The 19,068-nt window shown below is 46.3% G+C and overlaps 1 protein-coding gene across 4 annotated transcripts in view; it reads right to left on the minus strand.

Annotated features, from left to right (window-relative positions):
- LOC308578763 (vascular endothelial growth factor receptor kdr-like) overlaps positions 1-19,068 on the minus strand; it is a 211,639-nt gene that overhangs the window by 59,428 nt on the left and 133,143 nt on the right. For all 4 annotated transcript variants that reach the window (XM_081179293.1, XM_081179296.1, XM_081179294.1 and 1 more), the window contains exons 13-14: positions 8,961-9,254; positions 4,105-4,251 (exon numbers count right to left, since the gene is read on the minus strand). In XM_081179293.1, the coding sequence (XP_081035419.1) occupies positions 4,105-4,251; positions 8,961-9,254 (441 nt within the window). The remainder of the gene's footprint in view (positions 1-4,104; positions 4,252-8,960; positions 9,255-19,068) is intronic.

Here is a 19,068-nt window from a genome sequence, read left to right on the forward strand (position 1 = left end):
TTTTCAACATATAATTGGCATCTACAGTTTGCTGGCAACATCACACAAAAGTGCCTGGCAGCGTGAAGGAACATGAAATCAAAGGGAGCTGCCTTATTCTGAGTCACACCAATGGATCATCTTGCTCAGGGCCGTCTGCTCTGACCGGCAGCATCTCTCCAGCATCTCAGGGAGAGTTTTGCTCTCTCAGCTTTCTGAAACCCTGTTAACTAGATGTATTGGGTATAGGATCATATGAGGCCTGCTCTCCCCTCACCCCAACCCACAATGTGTACTACATCTAAGGCATAAAATAGGCCTCAGGCTTGCAGGAGCCTGCTGAAAAAAAGCACCAAATTGAAGAAGAGAGCTCTGGAATTTGTTTTGAATCTCAAAATGAAACTGAGCTCCTAGTCCTTCCACACAAAAATCCATTCCAAGTTTTCTTCGTTTTGGCAGCATAATTTAGAGCAGCAGGGGAGTCATTTTGCTGAAGCTATGGTTAGAAAATTGGGATTCAGGAATTCTTTGCCAATCTATTACAATCTGTATTGGATGTGAAATTGCTTTTATGTACAAAATTGTTTTTAAATTGTTGTTATATATGGAATTGTTCTTTAATTGTTATTGTAGTTTCTTTGTTTTTCTTGTTAAAATCACTCTGAGCTTTTTATAGGAAGTGATTTGCAAATAGGATTAAATAAATACAAAATAGTACGTCCGTCCCCGGAGCAAAAGGTTACTTTTGTTTGTCACTTTCTCAGTGCATTCTGATGCACTCTGAAAAGCAACCAAAAACTTTAAGGTGCATGAGGTTCTCAGAGCCAGGCTAGCTCTCCAAATGTTTGCTGAACTACAACTCCCACCAGCTGCAGCCAGCATGGTACTATGAAAGTTATAGTTTGGGCCCTTTTAGCTGAGAAAAAAAGACAAGTAAGAGGTGACGTGACAGAAGTTTAAAAATTATGCATGGAATGGAAAAAGTGGATCGAGAGTTTTTCTTCCTCCCTCATATTGCTACAACTCGTGAACACCCAGTGAGGCTGAATGTTGGAAGATTCAGGACAAATAGAAGGAAGTACATAGTTACGCAGTGCATAGTTAAACTATGGAACTGGCTCCCACAGGAGGCAATGATGCCCACCAACCTAGCTGACTTTAAAAGATGATTAGACGAATTCATGGTCCTCTAGCCATGGTGGGTATGCTCTGCCTCCACAGCTGCAGACAGCAATACTTTTGAATACTAGTTGCTGGAAAATGCAGGAGGGGAGAGTGCTGTTGTGCTCAGGTCCTGCTTGTAGGTTTCCCACAGGTAACTGGTTGGCCACTGTGAGAACAGGATGCTGGACTAGATGGGTCACTGGCCTGATCCAGTTATGTAGTTAAGTAACATCTGGAGGGCCACCCATAAGCCACACATGCCTTAATAGAACTCAGTGAAGGAATGGCTGTTCTAGAAGATGTAGTTTCAATGAAGGACCATTCTAAATAAGATGGGACAATATGTTTAATCTGTCATACCTCAACATTTGACCATATTTTATCATGACCAAGAAACAGAAGGTACAGAAGATACAGACTACAGAGGGGGTTGTGGGCATGATTCTCAATGGCTGGAGTAAGTGTCCGTTGTTAGGAGAAGAGTGAATTTATGGCTGTAACATAGTGTGAACCCTTCAGATATTTTGTTATATTAAGCGGTAGGTATTAAAATGTATGAAATGAAATTGGCAGGGCAGCTCCTGGAGACGCTGCTGCAGTGAGCACAAGCCCTCCCCTCCATCCGGACGTTGCCTTGCCCCGGCCCCCACTTACAGGGATCATGCTGTGGGTGGGCCCCACTCTTCCAAATTTCCTTACATCAAAGAAGGCCTCTCTGTGTTCACATACTTCACCCTCTGTAGCGATGGAAGCTTCTTACAAGCACTATGGAAAAGCCCATCGGCCTGTGCAGACACCAAGCAAAGCCTTCTATCTTTAATTTCCCTGCTAATGCAGGGGATTTCTAAGTGAATCTGTTTTGCTAAGGAGGTATCATCACCAAGCAGGTAAAACCCACTGGGACTGAAGGAGGATAGGGTTTAGATCTGTAACGTGTCCTGCCTATGAATACGGCTGTTGTTAACATAAGCTCTGCGTGCAAATTTCCGTGCAGAATGCTGAAATATTTACCCTGAGGTGTCCCCCCCACTCCAGATATTTTATTCATGTTTCCATTGGCTGGATGAGTTACATGCTTGTCCCTCTGGAATTATTTATGAAATTTCAGGAGCTGTAAAGGGTTTCTGCCCAGAACAGCCCGATCTGAATTATATATCCCTTTCTGCCTAACCCAAGAAGGAAAACTAAAGACACAGGGGCAGCCACTGATGAGGAGCAGAGAAAAATATGCATCTTTGCAAAACACAAATTAATCAAGCCTTAGTTTGAGACATGGGTGGCAAATGTCTCTAAAGGATGAATGTTCTAAGACCAACAGAGGCTGGTCTTAGCACCTTCATGACCCCTAAAAAACACACACCTTATTCCAGCCCTGGGACAAGTACTGAACAAATCTGGGAACTTTTGGGAACTGACTTTTTAAGGAAAGGGCTGGTGCTGTGATGTTTTCTTTGCAATAACCTGTATCCTTAAAAGATGATAGGTAGATAGATGATAAATATAGATAGACAGATTTAATTCTATTAGCTTTTAATTGCTTTTTAATAATGGTTTTTCTGTTTTTTAGTTGTTTCTATCTTATCTGCAAGCTACCGTACCTTGAGTCCTGGTCTGGGGAAAATGTGGGATATAAATAAATAAAATAATAGTAATACTAGTATCAGCCCTGCAAGTTTTCAGCCTCAACTGGAGAAAAGCTGACCCCTTCTCTGGGTTATGGTTGTGATGGATACCTCTCAGCTAGCAACTGTTACAACACACACACATACACACTCCCCAGAGCAGTGTTAATGTATAAAAAGAAGATTGTGAAGGGCAAATGACCATATGTCTCCTTCTCTCATGCATCCACCCCTTTCTAAAGGTCAGGCAGACTAGCTGAAATGAAAGGGGCAGTTAGGACTCGCTCGCCAATGCAGCATTCGAGTTACTTCTTAGTATATTTTGCACTGCATATGATATGGGGCTTATCCATACTTCCATTTGCTCCATTGCTTCCCGCCTGGGGAAAACCCAGAGTTTAGTGCTGAAACAGAACAACTGGCAACCAGGTTTTCCATTCATTTCCATTTGCTCCAAATTAGCACTAAAGACAGAGTTTTTCTGGATGAAAGTGGCAGGGCAGGGGCAAAGCCTGTGCTTTCTAGGCATGCAACAACTGGAAGTATGGACAAGCCGTAAGTTAAGTCCATGCCATCAGATGTTTCAGACAATCCACACTCATTAAATTGGGAAGACTCATGAAGCCAGGATTTCTCATCAATCCGCCAGTATCAGGACAATCACACTATCTGAATTGAAGTGAACAGGTGTGGGTTCCTGGATGTGGCCTGCACTATAGCTAGCACGCTGAGCATCCCAGAACTGTCACAATTGCACAGAAAACTTTTCCTCATCTCAGACCAAGACCAAGAGGACAAAAGAAGCAGAACATCAGGAGTAATATTAACTGTGTTGCCCAGCAGTTAAAAAAAGGAAACTTGCTGTTCTGATTTCTTTCTTATATAGTGGTGGGGCAGGTTAACTTTCTTTCTTTCTTTCTTTCTTTCTTTCTTTCTTTCTTTCTTTCTTTCTTGGGTCATATTGTCGTGCGTAAAATGCATTTTGTATTTTTTACACATGGTTTTAGTAAGTTGCCAACCCTAATAAGCAAAAGCACTAAGGATGACTTGTATATTTGACAACCTAGTAATGTTTGCTAGAGACATTTATGCTTATGATATATGCCTGTATAATATTTTTTTTTAAAAAATGGATCAAATCTAATTTTTCTACTCTATCCTTTTATTTTTAAAAGTTAAGTAAGCCATGTTTCTAACTCAGTTATGAGCTATGCAGAGCAGCATATTGCCTACACTGACTGGCAGCAGTTCTCCAGGTTTCAGATGTGAGTGTGTCTCTGGTGTTAATCAAAGGAAAATACCACTACAGTAATCAAAGGTTGAAGAAACAGAGGCTCACCTGAAGCAGGAGTAATTGGATAGCCATTTTTCAGCCAAGCAATTGTGGGTTTGGGTGTCCCATTCACTTTGCACTCCAGAACAATTTTCCCACTAACATTTACTTCGAAGTCTGTGAAGTTCTCCATAATGTAAGGCACAGTCTTAACTGCAAATATAAGGAAGCAACGCTTTTAAGGACCACATATTCATCAAAGACCTGCATTTCCATCCTTATACCAACACACAGTCTCTAATGCATGGAAAGCAAAAAAAAAAAAAAAAAAAAAAAAGAAAGAAAGAAAGAAAAGTGGAAAGGATACAGAAAGATCACATCAATAAAAACACAGCACAGATTTAAATCCAACCAAACTAGGAACGAACAGATGGCTGAGGCTATCCTCCAAAATTCAGAGGAATATGGTATAATAGAAAGTAGCTCTCATGGTTGCAGATAGCTTATAGTAAGTGCTTTTACTCAGAAGACGTCCTCAGGCCACAAATTCAGCCCGGGTGTCAGTTTTATCACATGCTCACAGGAGGTGGTCCTGAGCCAAATATTGGGGCGACAAGAATGCAGAGTCAGTTTCGTCCTGTAAAAACAAGAGTGGAGATGACCACCACCCTAAATTAATGTATGATATGCTCAAAGTATAAAGGACAGGTGCCAGGAAGCATTATTTACCGTATTTTTCGCCCTATAGGACACACTTTTTCCCCTCCAAAAATGAAGGGGAAATCTGGGTGGGTCCTATGGGGCAAATGCAAGCTTTTGCTGAAGCTTGGAGAGCGAGAGGGGTCGGTGCGCACCAACCCCTCTCGCTCTCCAGGCTTCGGGAACACATCTGCAGCCTAGGCAGCCCTGCGGGAGGTCCCACAAGGATGTCTAGGCTGCGGATAGCAGCCTGCTTCCCGGAGCGTTGGGCACCCTGAAAGCAGAGCGCCCGGCGCTTCGGGAACACATCCGCAGCCTAGGCAGCCCTGCGGGAGGTCCCCAGAGGGCCTCCCACGCTGCGGATAGCAGCCTGCTGCCCGGCGAGCGGGGCACCCTGAAGCAGAGCACCCCGTGCGCCGGACAGACATCCGCAGCGTGGGGAGCCCTGCAGGAGTTCCCCGCAGGGCTCCCAACACTGCGGATAGCAGCCTGCCGCCCGGCGGGCAGAGCACCCTGAAGCAGAGCGCCCTGGACAGACATCCACAGTGTGGGAAGCCCTGCAGGAGTTCCCCACAGGGCTCCCCACGCTGCGGATAGCAGCCTGCCGCCCGGCGGGCAGGGCACCCCTCACGCTGGGCAGACATCGGCCAGCCCCACAAGCTCGGGGGACAGCAGGGAGGCGCAGTGCCGCCATCCCGCTGTTCTTCGACCTGCTTCGGTTTCCCCGACCTGCTTTTGGGGGGGAAATAAAGAAAAAAAATTCCTTTATTTCCCCCCCAAAAAAACTAGGTGCATCCTATGGGACGGAGCGTCCTATGGGACGAAAAATACGGTACTTCTCCTACCAGTAATTGCCAGACAATCTAGTACAGTTGTCTATACTTTTCATTCTTTCTGCCTCAACTATTGTATTTTAACCTCAGAAACATGGCTGGTGCCAGGGGTTGGTATGGTAGGACACCTGCCAAGGGCCCAAAGCCCAGCAGGAGCCCCACTGATAAGAGCCCTGTGCACCTGCATTTCACGTTTACCACTGCAACCTACTTGTTCACCTGCCTCTTCCTCTGCCCCAGAGGGGAGGTGCAAACAAACAACAGCAGAGGGTGTCTTCCCCAATGATTCCCTCCCAATAGCTGAAACTGGCACTCCTCAAGAAGACTAGTCGAGATTTGGAAGTTTTCTTTTCTTTTTCCTTCTCCAAATAGTATCATCCTTATGCATTCATTTGGGTCATATCCACACCATACATATTTAAAGCACATCTAAACTACATGGCTTACCCCCAGAGAATCTTGGGTACTGTACTTTACTGCTCACGGAGCGACATTTCCCAGCCCTCTTTAACAAACTACAAATCCTAGGATTCTTTAGAGGAAGCAATGTGCTTTCAAGGTATGGTGAAGATGTGAACTTTGTGGATGTGAAATGTGGATGTGAACTGTTAGTTTTATACCAGATTATCCAGTATAAAATTTTCTGTTTGAAATATCAGGATCGCCCTCCACCCCCAGTTCTAATGTCAGCACAAGGGTGTAAGAACACAATGAGAGCCATGCTAGATCAGGTTAGACACCCATAGAATAGATTCTTTATTGTCATTACACAAGTGCAACATTGTACAAAGTGCAACGAAATTGGATGCCACAATGAGAGCCATGCTAGATCAGGTTAGACACCCATCTAGCCCAGCATCCTGTTCTCAAAGTGTCCAACCAGATACTTGTGTCCTATGGACTGCAGCTATACCTCCCCCACCCTGTCCCACCCCACCCCACCCTCCAGTCAGGGCTGATATCATACTGAGTAGGCAGAGCTGAGTCAGATCAAGTCCATTCAGTTCTCACACCCAGGTCTTAATGGAGCACACCATGTTGGTTTTATAGGATTATGAGACCTGTGGCCTTCGAAATGTTGTTGGCACCACAGCTCCCAGAAAATATTGTTATCCATCAGCCATGTTGGCTGTGGCTGATGAGACAACATCTGGATGGCTACAGGTCCCCTACCCTTGCTTTAGCCATGGTGGCACAGCTCACGATTGCTCCCTAACAACGGAATGATTGAGCAGCCTAAACTTTTTCAACACTCAGACAGAGAAAATCAGCAACTGCTTAATAAATAAATCCACCTGTACAGCTACAATATTTTGGTTCAAGCGAATGACGGACACAGGTCTTTGAAGTAAAGTGTTCTGAGGCACCTGGCTGCAGATAATAACATCCTGACAGGGAGAATGCTGTTGCTGGAATTGGATTTTCCGAAAAAGCTGGAATTGGATTTTCCATTTGCTCTGTTGGAGAAATTCTCTCTGACTCAAAGAACGTCACAGCAAATCAAGTGGCCAGGTAGAGAGAAGAAGGTCTCTTTTAACCTTGCTTGTCACATTTTAATCATTCAGATAAGTGTGGGGCTGCACTACACTTTTATATATTTTATTATTTGTTCTCTTACATCTATATCCCATCTTCTTCCACCATGGAATCCAAGGCAGTGTACATGTTGTTCCCAGAGGTCTCCCATCCAGGCACTCACCAGACCCAGACTTACTTTGCTTCAGCAAGGAGGTGGCCTCATGGACCTTCAGGCTGGACACTGGGGACATTTGCTACAGTCCTGTATTGTAGCTGGCATGGAGGAATTTGTTTAGGAGCCAAGTCTCTCTGTTGACTTATGAACTTGGGAGAATCACCCTATTTTCACAGTCCCCCCCTTACTAGCATAAACTGAATGGACACCAGGGTGCAACTGGTGGCAGTGAAGGATATCCATTCCTGCTTTCTTTGAGGTCAATTGGAGAAAATCTTCACTCACTAATACCATGCCTAGAAAGATGGCACAACTGAGATGTGTGGAATTTCTTTTTTTCTTGGTATGTTCTTGGTATGTTAAGAAATCTGACACGGACCCGTTGACCAGCAGGAGTCTTCTATAGGCTTAGATAATCATTAACATTCCTTAAAATCACAAATCAAGTTTTAGAAACTGCAAGACGTGAAAGAAATAATCTGGATCTCCCTTGATCTGTCTCCTAAAGGTTTCTTTGGATGGTATCCAACAAAGTACTTTTGGTTGCACAATGAACTTCCCCTCCCTCTCCTCTCCCCATACACCCCTAAATCTATTCTGAGGGTTCCCTCAACCTTCCAGATCAGATTAGAGAGGGGCATGGGGGCTCATGGGCAGAGGAAAACGAGGAAGAAAGAAGCTTCCATTCCACAAGTGGAAATCATTGTGCTAGTGAATGCACTTTGTTGGATGCCACCCTTAGTCTTTATCATAGTCCACTGCCATATATTTATTCCTTCAATTATGAGGCTAATACCACAGGCTCTTTTGAAAATAAGAGCTATGGGTTTCAGACTTTTAGCATACACCATGAAATGCACAGATGTGCTTTATGAAGGCCTTGAGGTTCAGAGCTCTTGTGAGATTTCAGTGAGATTACATGTGATCTTGCCAGTGGTGGCATGAAGCTGCTCCTTGGTGTTCCACCGCTCAAGGCAGCTGCCTCAGCCCACCTCATGGGTGGGTGGGCACTGCTCATAGATATCTAGATGGCCATTCTGGGGAACAGGTTACTATACTAAATGAGCCTCTGGTCTCATCTATCAAGGGGTGCTCATATGTTCATATCTATTTGTTTCCACACTAAAGTCTAGAGCCACACAACTTGTGGCCCACCAAGCCAAATACAATATATCTGACATTTATTGAGGTTGACCTTGACAAAATCTCTTGCTGTTTTCTTTTTGTTTGCTTTTGTATTTCTACTGCTTGTCTGGGATTTCAGAAAAGTGAGACATGCACTGTGCAAAGCACCACCTCCTGTTTCAATCTTTCCACATTGAGTTTCAATGAATGGTCCTGAGTTCTAATATTGTGAGATAATGAGAAAAACTTGTCTCTGTCCACCTCTTCCCTACACCACATATAATTTTATGCACCTCTGTCAAATCCCTCTCAACCCGAGTTCTTTCTACTAAAGAAATCCCTAATGTACCTTTTCTTCATAGGGGAGCTGCACTTTTCTGAAACTTTTCCAACTCTATGATATCCTTTTTAAGGCGAGGCCACTGTGTACTAGAATGATACACAGTAGTCCAACTATTCCACAGATATGCATAATGATATTTGTAGTTTTATTTTCAATCCCTTGACCTGCCCAGGTATGTCCCCGTTCAACAATGTTCCCTTGGGAAATCTGGCCACCCTACCAGACTCACCTTTGACGTTGAGCATGGTGTTTTTCTCCAGCCCCTCAGTGCTATTTGGGTGGCTTCGAGCTCTGCACCTGTATAGGCCAGCGTGGGCCTGCGAGACATTCTTAAGGCCCAACGTCAAGTAGATGGAATAGTTGTCCACCTTCTTCTGCATCAAAGCATCAGGAACGGCCTGCAAGGTGGGGTTGTACCAAGAGAGGTGGTTGTAGATGTACTTGGAGGACTTGCAGGTCAACTGGACATTGCTTGCTACAATGGCTGTGATTTGTGGCTCAGTCTGTAGTTGGGATGGCACATCTGGAAGGGGGGAAAGGAGGACACTTGTAACCATGCTTGAAATGCAATTGAGACGATGGATAACTTCTTGTTTTCAAATGGCAAAAAAGCAATGGCACACAAGACGCTGACTCAGACCACGGGTCCATCTAACTCAGTATTGGCAACACGTACAGGCAGTGGGTCTCCTGGGTCTCAGCAGGCAGGAGTCTTTTTCTGGCCCTGTATGGAGACTCCAAGGACTGAACCTGGGACCTTCTGCATGCATAGCTGATGCTCTGCCACTAAGCTATGGTCTTTACCAAATGAAGCGCATATAGACTAATGTAGTTTGACCTGAACAACGCTACAAATGGGATGAGACAGGGAAACTGTGTGTGTGTCAGTTGCCAAACACTCTCCCCAGCCTCTGACAATATTTGCTCATCCTCTATGTGGATGATGTGGTATTTGCGGCCTGCTGCCATCTGTTGCACCACTGGGTATCGCTTCTGGCAACTGTTAGGAGACAAATTCCCCTCACACCAGCTGCTGGGGGGCAATTCAACAGGCCAGGCCCGAGACTGATTCTAAGGAGTCTTCACTCAGATCCACTCCCAGGATTAAAAAGCTGGTGTGGCCTCCCCTGATGCAGCAACTCTGTGGGGGTTGTACCCACTTGATGTATGTCATGGGTCAATCCCAAAACTGGCCTTGACCCCTGGTATCCCTCCAGCAGGTGGGCTGGAGGTGATAGTAGCTAGCCCAGTGCCAAGCCTAACTCACTCACATCTGTCATCAATAAACCTGTGGCCTAATATTAACCCATACAATGTTGTTGGTGGTCTTTGGTTTTGCTGAGATGTCCTGATGGGGGCAGGTTCATGGCACCTGGGCATGCAGCCAGGCCTTAACCATTTTTTATAGTTCGAAATTACCTGGCAATTATCCTCACAGCTACTGAACTGAGACTAATACATTTTCCATACACATAGATTTCTCTGTTCCCTTTTTAGGATTGAAACTAACAGCAGACTGGGCATTCACCATTTCTTCTACCTAAAACAGGAGTATGGAACCTCATGCCTGGGGGTCAAATGCAACCCTCTAGGCTTCTCTATCCAACCATTGGCTCTTTCTCCAGAACATGTTTGCCCCAAGACACCTCCATTGCTCTGCTCATTTTTGCCTCTGGTCCCACCCACCACTATCAAGCAGACCCCTGGAAGATTGCCCATGGGGGAATGTGGGCCTCAGGCTGGTAAAGTTTCCCTCCTAAGACATAAAACCCTTCTGTGTTGAGTCATTTTAGTCATCTATCCCAGAAAAGGCCATGGCGCAACTAAAAACCTTGCTCACTACTTTGTAGAATTTCCCTGCTAATAAAAAGGTATTGTTTCCTGGTCTAAATTTGGATTTTGAGTTATTTTCTTGCGATTAACAAGCAAGTTTATGGCTTGCTCCTCCAAAATAAAACACTGAAGTTAATAAATTCACTATTAAAGTTAAGCAATCACTATATGATAAAAGCTCAATGAAAAAAGGTACAAAGAATTCAATCCTATATTCACTTACCTGGGAGTAAGTCTCACTGAACTCAATGGAGCTTACTTCTTAGTAGTTATATATAGGACTGCACTGTAAAGTAATACTTTATTTTTATGACTTTTCAACAGCCCCATGTGTTTGATTACCAGCTCTCAATAACTGCTGGCTTTTAGATTTTCAAAGGAAGAGTGGCCATTGCTTCTTTATCCCAGCAGCAGTACGTAAAGCTGCACAAACACTCGCTCCACTCCATCCTGTGATGATTACAAACTGCAGAATGGGATCACGTCCAGTAGCAACATCTTTCTCCCTGCCCCTTTTCCTCTGTGGCTTAAAATCCAGCTCAAGGGGACTTGAAAGCTCGCTCACAACATTTCCGTCAGTCCTAATAATAGATATTACGCTACTGATGCTTTTGGGTTGTTGTTTATTTTCTGCCCTAATGGATCAATATAGCTACCTGCAATGTTTGTCTAAAATAACATGGAAATCTGATGTAAAAGCAGCAGTCAAAACTTGTGTGAAACTTTTAGAAAAAAACCATCATCCAAAAAATAAACTGAAATAAAATAATATTTAGGCAATGCTAAGTTAGTCAGACGCAAATGCCCAGGCCTGGCTCCTGATGGCTTCTCTCTGGCCTGAGATTGGTGAATCTGTCAATTTTAGTGTCTCTCGGTTTCTTTCTTTTTTTTACAGTCTTCAGTTTCCCCATATTCCCACATCAGTTTGTGACTTTAAAAAAAATATTCTCATGAAAATTCATCAACATTTTTGTGTGAAGTTGTCCTAATACAGCCGTACCTTGGAAGTTGAACAGCTTGGCTCCTGAACGTTTTGGCTCCTGAACATTGCAAACCCGGAAGTGAACTATTTTTGGAAGCTGAACATCCAAGGTATGACTGTATTCATATTTTTACAAAGCAAATTCCCCAAATACAACCCATTTTTAACACATTATATTCACTAATATATGCATTTTCATGCACACTTTACACCAGTATATGCATTTTTGTACACATTACTTGGTTGGAGAACCGCAGTGCAACATCTGCAGAAGTGCACATTTTGAAGGGGGACTCTCAATTCATGTATTGCATCAGAAAGTGCAATCTGCATAAGCTCACCTTTAAATGTGTACTGAATAGAATTTCTGCTCTACCCCTAGGCCTGATCTGGCCATGTTGCCATTCACTAAACACTCCATTAGGCCTCTAAATGGCTATTTTGCTGAGGCATCTTCATCTACCCCAAACAGAAGGTATCATAGGTCTATAGGCTTGGGCATTGCATTTGGGATAAATAATGTAGTATTTGGCAGAAACTGAACTGCAGCAGAATAGAAACAATGCTAATTGTGACAAGTGGCAATTCCTGCCTTCTTACACTGCCTATTGTAACTGGGCTCTGTTTGTATGAATGGTAACATACAGGGCAGGTCCATGACCACGTTTGTCACATGTACGTAAAGATACACTGTCAAGGCCTTCAGTTGAATGCACTGAATCCATGGAAGGATTTCTCTCCAACACATTCATGTTTTCCAGACCAGAATTAGTAACACTCATTTCAGTCTGGAATCAAGAGCTGTTCAGGGATTCCAGATGAGGGCATGCAATGGTTTGTTCAGCTGAGTTCCTCTTCCCTGCTTCTCTCAGCTAACATGTTGTTTGTTCAATGGACTGTAAACAAACTTCTGTAATATGGATTTATTTCACATCAACACTTGCAAGTTGTCAGCTTGAAGGTGGGTGTGAATTTGCCCTGGAAACAACACTACAGAAACAGGACATACCATACTTTTCCGTGTATAAGATGAGGGTTTTTTACTCTAAAATAATGTTCAAAATTGGGGCTCATTTTGCTCATATTGCAGAGGGGGGAATGGGCGATGGGTTGTAGCCACGAGGAGGTTGTCAGTGGTGATTGGATGGGTAGTTAGTGGATGTGGCAAGGGCTGCTGTGGATTGGCTTCCACTACTGCAATGGTGTGTTTGCTTGCTGGCTGCTGGTGTCGATTGGGCAGATGCTTTGTGGCGATTGTGACGCATGTGATTGGCAGCGTTTGTCAGTCTGGTGAGTGATTTTCTGCAAAAAAAAGCTCAACAACTCTGGGCAATCTCCTCCATTTTCTTAAATTGGAGTCTTCAAAAACAGGGGGTTTCTTATACATGGGGGTGTCTTATACACAGAAAAATATGGCAATTCCCCAGGTGATATTCAGCAATTGTCATGATGCGTCATTTTGCTGGGAAAGATATAGTTTGGAACTCTGAAATGAATGAATGAATGAAAGCATGTTTAACTCCGCTCTACAATCAAAAATGCTTCCAGAGCAGCTTAAAGATCAATAACAAGCATCTCGAGAGAAACCTCAGAGAGCTGTTGCCAGTCAGGGGGGAACATTTTTAAGCTCAAGGGCTACATTCAACTTATTTTATTTTTTAAGTGCTTGTCAGATGTAATTTAATTCAGTTTGATTCTCAATTATTTCTAGGGCTGACACCCAATTAAAGAAATCTGAGTTAATGTATGGGTTTTAGTTGATTAATCAAATTAATTCATCAAAATGTCTGCATGTTTGCAGGTGAGTAAGATAATATTGTGAAAGAAAGCCAAAAAGCAGAATTTACTTAGTTTGAGATGATGCACACACCTGTAACGTCATCTAGAAAACGCTTTCCCTCATGTGTAAGGGATAAGGGTGGGTGTGTAGAGCTTGCCAAACTCATACATCTACTACATGTTTTGGACCCGTGAGCACATCTGCAAACCAAATAAAATTCTTTGGGCATTACCCACCCAACACAGCCTATTCTACTGGCTGTAACATAATGCGTCTCTTGAGGTGAACTTCAGCAGGGAAGTGGGGAAGTAACATTGCGGGTACTAAGGAAGGCCTCTGTGGGCACATGTGTTCTGAGATACTTCCCTAATGTTACCTCCTTGTCACCATCTAGAGGGACAGTTTTGCACTATAGCACCAGAAAAGTGGAACAACCCCCACCTCACCCCTGGGAAATTGTGGTATGAAAAGTTACTGGAGTTCAGCAGAAAGTTATGGGACCTGCACTGATCAGAAACAAAGCAGCGTGATTGCCCCCCAAACCTTTGGAGGCACCAACAGCATTGAAAGCAAGATTGTGGTTAATCACCCTGATGGCATCATGAGCACAAACTGTCATGAATGCATAACAAAAAGGAACATCTGGACAATCAACCAAAAAATTTTAAATTAATTAGCTTTCTCCACCCTGGTGTCCTACAGGTATTTCAGACTATAATTCCCATCAGTCCCATCTTGTGCATGTCTGGCACTGATGAAAGTTGTGGTCGGAAACATATTGATTGTTCCAAGTTGGGGAGGCTAGATTAAACATGGTGTCCCTATTATGTAAAAGGTTGAAAAATGTGAAAATCTCTTGTGTCACTCTGCATACCATACCTAAGGAGGAGGATTCACCTGAGTGAGAGTGCATCTTCACTTTGATTGTTTGTTGAATGTCTGTGCTTACATTGTCCAGGCACAAAAATATAGTTCACATCCTTGCACTGACAGATGCAAATAGCCTTTAAAAAATCCACACACACAACTCACTGCTGTAAAGCATGAGCAATGTAACATCTTCTAAAATTAACTGAGCATTTGCTTTCAGCTGTAGTTACTGTATTTATTAATTGCTATTACTGCAATTTGGGAGCTCAAGTGTCCAGGATTCCTTACAAAAACATATAAATTATTCCAATGAGAAAAGGTAAACTGTCAGTATATATCAAAAAGGAAGTCTGGTTCCATTTGTTTTTACAAGGAATTAATTGGCTTTAATTTCCTGTCCTTTGCACAATAAACTGCATAATTTAAACCCTCTGTGCTTTTGCAAGTTCTGTTTTTGAGCTTCCGCAGAGCAGCTGCATTGCTTACAGTGAGAATGGACAGAACAGCCCCCTTGCCAGCCTGAAAAAGCACAGGCTCTTTTCATGTGTCTCATAAATGTGTCAGGAGAGGATAAACTGCCTGGGGCAACCGTTTGTAACTGTCCCCATTTGGGAATCTGGCAGCAAATCTTATCTTATGTCTGTTAGGTAGGACATTTAAACTTTTGTGTGAGGAAATCTAGTGAACCTTAAGGGACACAATCGTACAGCAAAGTCCTCTGTGCAAGCTCCAGTAAAATTAGTCGGACCTGAACAGGCTTTAGGGATGTACGGTTCTGGCAAGTTCGGTTCTCGAAGGTTCTCATTTCCCCAATATTAAATTCAATGCACCACACTTCTGCATCAGGGCAGGGCCTGAAGGGCCAATAGGAACTGCTGCTGCGGCTACCACCCAGGAGGACTCCCCTGCTCAGCGCCTGAGGGCCCCAGTACTGCCACGCAACACGTGGCACAGGGAGGGGCCTGAGAGACCTATAAGAATTGCTGCTGCGGCTGTCACCCAGGAGGACTTCCTTGCTCAGCGCCTGAGGGCCCCAGTCCCGCCACGCAACACCTGGCCCAGGGCGGGGCCTGATGGGCTCTTTAAAGGACTGCTGCCACTGCTGCCGCTGGGCAAAGAGGGCTCCATTTTGTTTTGTTTTTGTTTAAATTGCTGTTATTTTTTACCTATATCATTTTAAACAGTGATATTAATGCTGAATTCTTAGTTTTAGATTTTGATTTATGTGGAAATTGTTTCCCATTTGGTTGTGTATTTTTTGATGTGGTTTAGTTATTGTTTATTACTTATGTAATTATGTAAATCTTGTTATGCTGTAAGCTGCCTTGAGCATTTTTTTTAACTGTGGAAAGGCGGCATAAAAATAAAAAATGATGATGATGATGATGATGATGATGATGCATCAGCTTGCAAATTCATCAGCATTTTTGTGCCACTTTCTCCTAACAAGCATATTTTAATGCACTTTTGACTAATGCACTTTTAAAAAAACCTAATGTCCCCTAATACAATGCATTTTTATAAGTTACTTTCACCAAAACATGCATCTTTATGCACATTGCACCAAAAATGTAAATGTTCGTATATGTCGTTTGGTTGGACACAGTGCTATTTCCCTAGATTTAAGAAGTGTGAATTTCTCATTAAGATGCAAATGAGCTTGATTTTCTTCTCCACCCTCTTCATTCATATTGCATGGGACTTGTGCAAGAGGATTCTTCTTTGCAACATTCCTAACTTAAGGGAGAAATCCTAGCATACTGATGTTGGTGGCTGTGTGTATGTGTTTAGGATTCAGGGCAGGCTCCTCTCCACTAGTGGAGGAGAGCACTGCTGATTGGTGGAGGCTCTGAGATGGAGTAGGACTCTAAAACAGGACATTTTGGAGGTTGAGTTGGGCCAGCCTAGATTTGCCAGTTCTTTGCCAGGTGGGGTGAAGGGTCTGATCCAAGCACCTCTGTTGCACCAGCTGGGAGCTGGCTCAGCAATAACGTCTGCAGGAGCCAAAAGGGCTCCCAATTCATTGGAGACTCAACATTCAACATAGATGCCTGGGACAGACATAACTGTGCAGGTAGGGCGAGCAGCACAGCCATACTTCATCTTCTACATATGTTTTTTTTTTTTATAATAATTTTTTATTGCTTTTTTTCCAAGGTCAGAATACATCGTCAGTAACATCTTCTACATATAGACCCTCTTTCCATGGGAAGAAAGCTACTGATTGTGTAGCAGGGGGGAGGAATGGAAGCTATGAAGGTATTAATGAATTTACCGTATTTTTCGCACCATAAGACGCACCGGCCCATAAGACGCACCTAGATTTTTTGGGGGGAAATAAAGGGAAAAAATTTTATTTCCCCCCCAGGTGCGCTGCGCTACACCAGGAGCTTGGGGCGTGCGGAGCTCAGCGCGCCCCAAGCTTCTGCGTGCCGGCAAGGTCTCCGCTAGCGTGGGAGAGCCGGGCGCCTCTCCCAGGGCTAGCGGACCCCTGCGCTAATCCAGAAGCTTGGGGCAGGCTGAGGTCAGCGCGCCCCAAGCTTCTGCGTGCCGACAAGCAGTCCGCTAGCCCTGGGAGAGCCGCGGGGCTCTCCCAGGGCTAGCGGATCGCTGCGCTATACCAGGAGCTTGGGGCGTGCTGAGCTCAGCGCGCCCCAAGCTTCTAGGTGCGCGCAAGCAGTCCGCTGCCGCCCCAAGCCTCGCGCACCCGGCAGGAGGTCCCACCGGGTGCGCGAGGCTTGGGGCGGCAGCGGACTGCTTGCCCGCACCTAGAAGCAGCGCGCCCCAAGCTTCTAGGTGCGCAAGCAGTCCGCTGCCGCCCCAAGCCTCGCGCACCCGGCAGGAGGTCCCACCGGGTGCGCGAGGCTTGGGGCGGCAGCGGACTGCTTGCCCGCACCTAGAAGCAGCGCGCCCCAAGCTTCTAGGTGCGCGCAAGCAGTCCGCTGCCGCCCCAAGCCTCGCGCACCCGGCAGGAGGTCCCACCGGGTGCGCGAGGCTTGGGGCGGCAGCGGACTGCTTGCCCGCACCTAGAAGCAGCGCGCCCCAAGCTTCTAGGTGCGCAAGCAGTCCGCTGCCGCCCCAAGCCTCGCGCACCCGGCAGGAGGTCCCACCGGGTGCGCGAGGCTTGGGGCGGCAGCGGACTGCTTGCCCGCACCTAGAAGCAGCGCGCCCCAAGCTTCTAGGTGCGCGCAAGCAGTCCGCTGCCGCCCCAAGCCTCGCGCACCCGGCAGGAGGTCCCACCGGGTGCGCGAGGCTTGGGGCGGCAGCGGACTGCTTGCCCGCACCTAGAAGCAGCGCGCCCCAAGCTTCTAGGTGCGAGCAAGCAGTCCGCTGCCGCCCCAAGCCTCGCGCACCCGGCAGGAGGTCCCACCGGGTGTGCGAGGCTTGGGGCGGCAGCGGACTGCTTGCCCGCACCTAGAAGCAGCGCGCCCCAAGCTTCTAGGTGCGCGCAAGCAGTCCGCTGCCGCCCCAAGCCTCGCGCACCCGGCAGGAGGTCCCACCGGGTGCGCGAGGCTTGGGGCGGCAGCGGACTGCTTGCCCGCACCTAGAAGCTTGGGGCGTGCTGAGCTCAGCGCGCCCCAAGCTTCTAGGTGCGGGCAAGCAGTCCGCTAGCCTTGGGAGAGCCGCGGGGCTCTCCCAGGGCTAGCGGATCGCTGCGCTACACCAGGAGCTTGGGGCGTGCTGAGCTCAGCGCGCCCCAAGCTTCTAGGTGCGCGCAAGCAGTCCGCTAGTCTTGGGAGAGCCGCGGGGCTCTCCCAGGGCTAGCGGATCGCTGCGCTACACCAGGAGCTTGGGGCGTGCTGAGCTCAGCGCGCCCCAAGCTTCTAGGTGCGCGCAAGCAGTCCGCTGCCGCCCCAAGCCTCGCGCACCCGGTGGGACCTCCTGCCGGGTGCGCGAGGCTTGCAGACACTCGCCCGAAGCAGGGGGAGCCCTCCCGAGGGCTCCCCGTGCTTCGGGCGACAGGCTGCCGCCCCAAGCCTCGCGCACCCGGTGGGACCTCCTGCCGGGTGCGCGAGGCTTGCAGACACTCCCCGCACGCGCTCTTCCAGCTGGGGAGGTGACGCGCGGCTATAGAGGCTCCTGCCATAGCCGCGCGTCACCTCTCCAGCCGGGAGAGGGTCGCGGGGGGCTGCTTTAGCCCCGTGCACGTGCTCTCCCGGCTGGAGAGGTGACACGGGGCTGTAGAGGTTCCTGCCATAGCCGCGTGTCACCTCTCCAGTCGGGAGAGGGTCGCGGGGCTATGGCGTCTTCGCTCCATAGGACGCACACACATTTCCCCTTCATTTTTGAAGGGGGAAAAGTGCGTCCTATAGAGCGAAAAATACGGTAAGAATCAGAAATGTGTTCGTAAGCAAGCTGGCCATGCATGTGTGTCCGTTGCAGCTCTGGGCTGAGTGGAATGTAAGATCTGTTTAAACCGATAACCACAGGCATCTTTGACAAGATTACCGTACATAGCCTCTGCCACAGAAGACCCTGTTTTGCAACCTTGCTATTGTAAAGTGGGACATTCCTACTCTTGCCATGTGTATCTCTTTGTGCTATGTCACAATGTATGTTTAATGGAAACAGAAGTGTGTTTCAGCTGTTGGCGTCCAACTTGCTTCATCTGCATGGTGAGAGTATGTCAGAATGCAATGCAATGCTTTAGTAAATAAACATTTTGTTTGACTCACAGTTGGAGTCTGGCTCTTATTGACCACCCTGGCTGAACCCACAGGCCACTGAACCCCAATATTTCCCTAGCAAGTATGCCAGATTCTGAAGCAGCCATGGTGACCAGTGAACCTGCAATACATGTATGCATGGATATATGTGCACTGCTGCAGGTGCGCTTCCAGAATATAAGGTGTGAAGGCGCACTGGTACCTT

Source organism: Podarcis bocagei, assembly GCF_964188305.1.
Source record: "Podarcis bocagei genome assembly, chromosome: Z".
NCBI classification, from domain to species: domain Eukaryota; kingdom Metazoa; phylum Chordata; class Lepidosauria; order Squamata; family Lacertidae; genus Podarcis; species Podarcis bocagei.